This window comes from Leptodactylus fuscus, chromosome 9, assembly GCF_031893055.1.
Source record: "Leptodactylus fuscus isolate aLepFus1 chromosome 9, aLepFus1.hap2, whole genome shotgun sequence".
NCBI classification, from domain to species: domain Eukaryota; kingdom Metazoa; phylum Chordata; class Amphibia; order Anura; family Leptodactylidae; genus Leptodactylus; species Leptodactylus fuscus.
This window is the reverse complement of record NC_134273.1, coordinates 44971077-44977076: the sequence shown is the minus strand read 5'-3', so window position 1 is coordinate 44977076 and position 6000 is coordinate 44971077. Positions and strand designations below refer to the sequence as shown.

At 41.4% G+C, this 6000-nt stretch overlaps 1 protein-coding gene across 1 annotated transcript in view; it reads left to right on the top strand.

Moving 5' to 3' along the window:
• The first annotated feature begins 4571 nt into the window (after positions 1-4571).
• LOC142217985 (protein shisa-9-like) overlaps positions 4572-6000 on the top strand; it is a 96014-nt gene continuing 94585 nt past the window's right edge. The window contains exon 1 of the mRNA XM_075286352.1: positions 4572-5499. Within this exon, the coding sequence (XP_075142453.1) occupies positions 4991-5499 (509 nt within the window). The 5' untranslated portion in view covers positions 4572-4990. The remainder of the gene's footprint in view (positions 5500-6000) is intronic.

The following is a 6000-nucleotide window of genomic DNA, read 5'->3' as shown; positions in this document are numbered from 1 at the left end:
GACAGTATGGTAAATTATATGTTGAGGACGTACATACTGAACACTCACTCAATATTTATAGCTCACTGCTTTCAAAAACGTCTTTATTCTCAGGAAGTATGACAACATTATGGTTACTGGAAGTGCTGTCAAGACAAGAGGTAGTGCTGCTGTTGCCATCCATATTCTTATTGTTAATAGAAATACTTGCACAAGTGTTTCCTCCTTCCCCTCCTTTTGTCTGTCGACTGCTTTTCCCCCCCAGCTTATATTAAAGGGGTATTCCCTTCTCAAGGATCATATCTATATAGCTAGCATATGGAAATTCAAGAGTTTTCCTAAATACATTGTTTTTAGCAAAGCTATGCCTGCTTGCTATGTGAAATTATCCCTCAGATTGTTTATACATTGCAGTCAGACACCCAGCCTGTTATCTTAGATCTGATGATATGGCTCTGTTGTGTGCTGCTCTTCTGTCCAGGCGTCCAGGCAATCAGGTCAGCTAATTGCAGTGTGCTGATAAAGGCTCAGACCATGTCAGTTATCTCTCTATGTAAACACAAAGATAACATTGAGTTGTCAGCTTGGAACATATAAGTGCTCTTCAACCATATGCAATGTAATTTACATTTACTGTGCATATTTGATCTTCATTATTATATGTATATTATTATTATATATTATTGTATATTATATTGTATATTGTATATTATTATTATTATTATTATTATTATTATTATTATTATTATTATTATGATTATATATTACCGTATATATATAATCGAGTATAAGCCAAATTTTTCAGCACAGTTTTTGTGCTGAAAAAGCCCCCCTCGGCTTATACTCGAGTCAAGCAAAAATATATATATATATAATTTTTTTTTTATTTGGGGGGGTCTATGACCAGCTGCAATAGTAATGTATAGAATCTCCCATAAAATAATGAATAAAAAGAGGCTTTTAAAAAATTATAATAAAAAAATAAAGTAAATAAAAGTTCTAAATCCCTCCTTTCCCTAGAATACATATAAAAGTAGAAAATGACTGTGAAACACATACACATTAGGTATCCCTGTGTCTGAAAGTGCCCGGTCTACTGAATATAGGGGATCTGCAGTGCTTCTGTTCCGTCAGGAAGGGGTTAATAGGAGCACTGCAGATACCCTATATTCAGCCAGGCTGAGTTCCAAGTGGGGGAAAAAAAGTCAGTCCTCAAACTCAGGGAAGGGGCAGACAGACAACCAAAACACCCCCTCCCCTTCCCCAGCAACTACTGCACCCAAAAACTCTGACCATTTTAATTTATGAAATTTTCCAATAGCTGCTACATTTCCCCCCTAGGCTTATATTCGAGTCAATAAGTTTTCCAGTTTTTTGTGGTAAAATTAGGGGCCTCGGCTTATATTCGGGTCAGCTTATACTCGAGTATATACGGTATATTATTTTGTCTGGTAATCACAATAAATAATCTCTCATGGTAAAGGCAATGTCTATATCTACTGAGGTAGTTCAGTGTCCTGTTCATCAAATAGTCAAAGCCTGCCACCAGCTTGTTGAATACAGTAAGTGAGAAGAAGAGAGAAGGCGAACTGCAAATAGTAAGAGATGTGAAAGCCCCTTTAAATAACACAATTTTTTTTCTCAGATAAACGAAGGTTAGAATGTCAATTTTTGTTGTATGTGTCAACACACACACAACAAAAACTTAAATGGATTAATGGAGGCTTCATTACTGTTTATATTTGTGCCCTTTTTGAAGATAGGCACTACATTTGCCTAGCACTAGTCCATACAGAATCCCTAAAAAATAAGATAAGGGGTACAATGGACTCAGTATACTGACAGTACAGTATACTCAATGGACTTTAAGTATTTGAAGGTGTAATTCATCTGGACTTGGAGCCTTATTCACATTTAATTTGTTTAGCTTGGCCTGGACCATTTCTGTGTTTATCCAGTTTACCATATTGGTTGACCTATGTCAACTACTGCCAGTTCTTCTGTATACACAGAGCTAAAGAACCCATTTAGCAGTTCTGCTTTTTCTTGATCCCTGGTGACCAACTCTCCATTGTAATGTTCATTCAAGTTTTTAAAAGGTTACAAACACCTGAAAACAGAGTAGTATCTCATAATGCAAAGTTGATAATGGAAAACTGTTGGAAATTAGGGGGGAACTGGAATATTCAAATAATCAAACATGGCACAATTAAAATCAAAGGAAATACAACACAGAGAACAAAAGAATGGTGGGACATCACAGGGGAAAGGAAAAATTTACATTCAAGGAATTACAAATCATGGTGGGCCCAGAATGTAATAATAATCCCCTATAGATCAGGGTAGGGTACTGGCCATACTGAAATCCCATCACGTGTCACTGTGACATCATCAAGAAGCAACTCTGTTTGCTATTTAAGGGGTAAAGGTGCATATCTTAGCCACGTTAGCTAACAACACGAGTGTGACCTGGCACAGGTGGGAACGGAGCGGTGAGGAGGGAAGAGTGGATCTTCCTTGCTTAGTCCCAGTATATTATTAGTTGGCTCTGCAGATGTCATTCATTTGTGAAGAATGTGAATGTTCCGGTTGTCATCACCTCCCAGCAGTCTAAGATCTGATGAAGGGTTGTGTGCTTTGTCTCGCGAAACCCTGAAATGCGTTATCCTACCGAATAAAGCTTCTACTGTTCGACATCCGTGTTTGTGCCTTGAGGAGTGCATCACCAGGCTTTTTGTTCAGTTAGAGATGAGCGAGTATATGCGATCGAATCCCTCCCCTGCATAGTTTTTGGTGTAAAAAAAAAAAAAAGCGCCAGGGAAGGTGGGAGGGGAATTGAATGTTTACCGCGTGGTAATCGACCGAGTACACCAATAATTATGCAAAGGGAGGTATTCGATTGAATACTACTATTCGATAGAATATTGCTATTCGATAGAATATTACTCGCTCATCTCTATTATCAGTGTTTGCACCAGTCTTGACACCGACTCCACACGGCCTTGGTTACCAGTCAGTCAGCCAGACTGTTTGCGACCCTCACTCAGACCACTGTATCAATACATTATGATGTGGATATCCCTGGACTTTGGGAGCAGTTAAGTTTTCCAGCTCAGATTGGAGGCTCTGGCTGGTATACTGCACTGCACTTATATATATTGTCCCCAAGAAGAGTGCATTTGTCTGTGCTTTGTTCCTCCTACTAGTTTTTTAGTGTGAAGAGAAATGGGGCAAGAATTGTACCTTGTGGTGCCCCCGTACTACAGATCACAGTGTCAGACACACAGTCCCGTAAAAGCCCAGGACTGTGTGTCTGACACTGTGATCTGTAGTACGGGGGCACCACAAGGTACAGTTCTTGCCCCATTTCTCTTCACACTGTACACTGCTGACTTTAGGCACAACTCATCCAGCTGTTACTTACAAAAGTACTCCGATGACTCTGCTATAGTAGGCCTTATCACTGATGGCGACGATAGGGAATACAGAGACTTAAACTGGTATTTTGTTGAATGGTGCCAGTGGAACCAGCTCAGGATTAATGTTGGGAAGAACAAGGAGATGGTGGTGGACTTTAGTAAACGGAGAGGTGCTCCGACCCCAGTGGAGATCCAAGGAACATGTATTGAGATAGTCAGGACCTATAAGTATCTGGGCGTGCACCTCAATAATAAACTGGACTGGGCTGATCACCTGGAGGCGCTGCACAGAAAGGGCCACAGCAGACTCTACCTGCTCAGGAGGCTGAGGGCTTTGGAGTACAGGGGCCACTACTTAGGGCCTTCTTCAACTCTGTGGTTGCTTCAGCCATCTTTTTCCGTGTGGCCTGCTGGGGGAGCAGTATATCAACCAGAGACAGAAATAGACTTGACAGGCTGATCAGGAGGGCCAGCTCTGTCCTGGGGAGCCCCTTGGACCCAGTACAGGTGGTGGGTGACAGAAGGATACTGTCTGTGGTGACCTCCGTGCGGGAGAACAAATGCCACTCCATGTATAGGATCTTGATGGGACTTGGTAGCACTGTAAGTGACCGTCTGCTGCATCCCAAGTGTGAGATGGAGCGCTATCGCAAGTCCTTCCTTCCAACCGCAACCAGGCTGTATAATCTACATCAAACCAAGTGAAGATCACTCCGCACAGAGAACTAATGATTATGACGATGACTATAAAGTCTTCCTTCTTTCTTCTTCTGTTCCTTAGCTGCTATGGACTCCTAGTGTATCTTCTCTTCTCAGCATATGTGTGTCTACGTCTGTAATATATTACTGTGTATTATCCTGTATCTGTATTACTATGCTGCTGTAACATGCTGAAATTTCCCCACTATGGGACTATTAAAGGATTATCTTATCTTATCTTATTTATGTGATACACACACAATGTCTATATGAAATAAGAAACAATTTCTAAATTCATAAAAATGTGTTTCAAATAACCGTACTGATATTTTATCTAATAAATTGTTTTGCTGTTTACTCAGAGCTGCACTTAAACTTTCAGCCTTGTCTTCTTTGTCCTTGCTGTCACCACCTACCAACCCAGCTACTGGCTGGAAGCCAGCATTTCACAGCAGAGCAAGGGAGCAGCCGTGACCCAGGGAACAGTGTACAGGGAAGATTCATCTGCGTATGGATGGGTGATTAAAGCTCGCAATCTATGAACATTTACCACACTCACAGCAGAGAACTCACCCCAGAACCTTAGGAAGATTGGAGGCTCCTCGATAAAAGTACAAGGTAACCAAAAGAAGAAAATGACAACCTGGTGACAGAAGAAGATCGAAGCCTCATTGAGGTGGACATAAAAATGCTGCAAACATCTTGGGATGAATTTGTAGTTATTGGTCTCTGTGGAACTGAAATTGAAGTGTTGTCTTTGTAACTCTTAGTTTATGCTTCTTTGGGATTTCCCCTTGCATTGCTAACCTGATTCTGCAAACAAAAAACTCTGTTGCAAGCAGAGGTGCAGACAAATCTGTGTCTTTGCATAGCAAAAGGGAAAACCTCTTTCGATGGAGTGTATCGTGTGGCTTGGGATATGCTGGTTTATGTTCCTACATCCCTGCTGGGTGCGAGGAAGGTCCCCAAACACAAAAGCAGGTCTGGCTGAGGAGTCAGTGCTAGGAACCCCTAAACCCCCTCTGCCTACAGAGTCCCTCACAGAGGCGGATAGGTGCAGAGGCTACTATGATGTGATGGGTCAATGGGACCCACCATTTAACTGCAATGCGAGCAGTTATTTGTACTGCTGTGGAACCTGTGGCTATCGCTTCTGCTGTCAATTCAAGCATGGAAGATTGGACCAAAGTATGTGTTCCAACTATGACACTCCAAACTGGGCAAACACTGGGAAACCACCTGCTCGAGGGGATGACTCGGGTGATGACCCCAGTAAAGACAAGACAAATATGATCGTCTACATCATTTGTGGTGTTGCAGCCCTAATGGTGCTCATAGGGATCTTCACTAAATTGGCAGTGGAGAAGACTCAACGGCCCCAAACTGACATGAATGTATCTAGGTAAGGAAATTATTAATGGAACATTTGAGCTTCTCTGTGTCAGTACTTGTTTACTTGAGTTGCTGAGGTTGCACATTTATTTGGTGTGTGACTGGCAGCATGCATGCAATATTGTGCAATTGTGTTCAATTTTTTTCCATCCCATGTCATTGGACATGAGCAATAAAAGGACTTTTTGTAGAAGGATAACTGTGATACTAACTAAAACTAGATTCACTCACCTGAGTTTCATCTGTGTGTTCTCCAGTTTTACCAGCCTTAACTTCATGGCAGGAATGGCGACTCCTAGCATCATAGTAATCTATACTGCTGAGAAACCCTACCTTCCCAGCAACATACTGTCCTGTACTGTCTTAGCTGTAGAGACAATTAATTTGTTTTACAATATGCAAGAGAATAGCCTTAAGCATTGACAGCAGCTGCAAACTGCTACACTCACACTCAGCTATAATGTACTTCTAGAGGATGGGAGATGAGACTGGCTTTACATGCTACAATTTT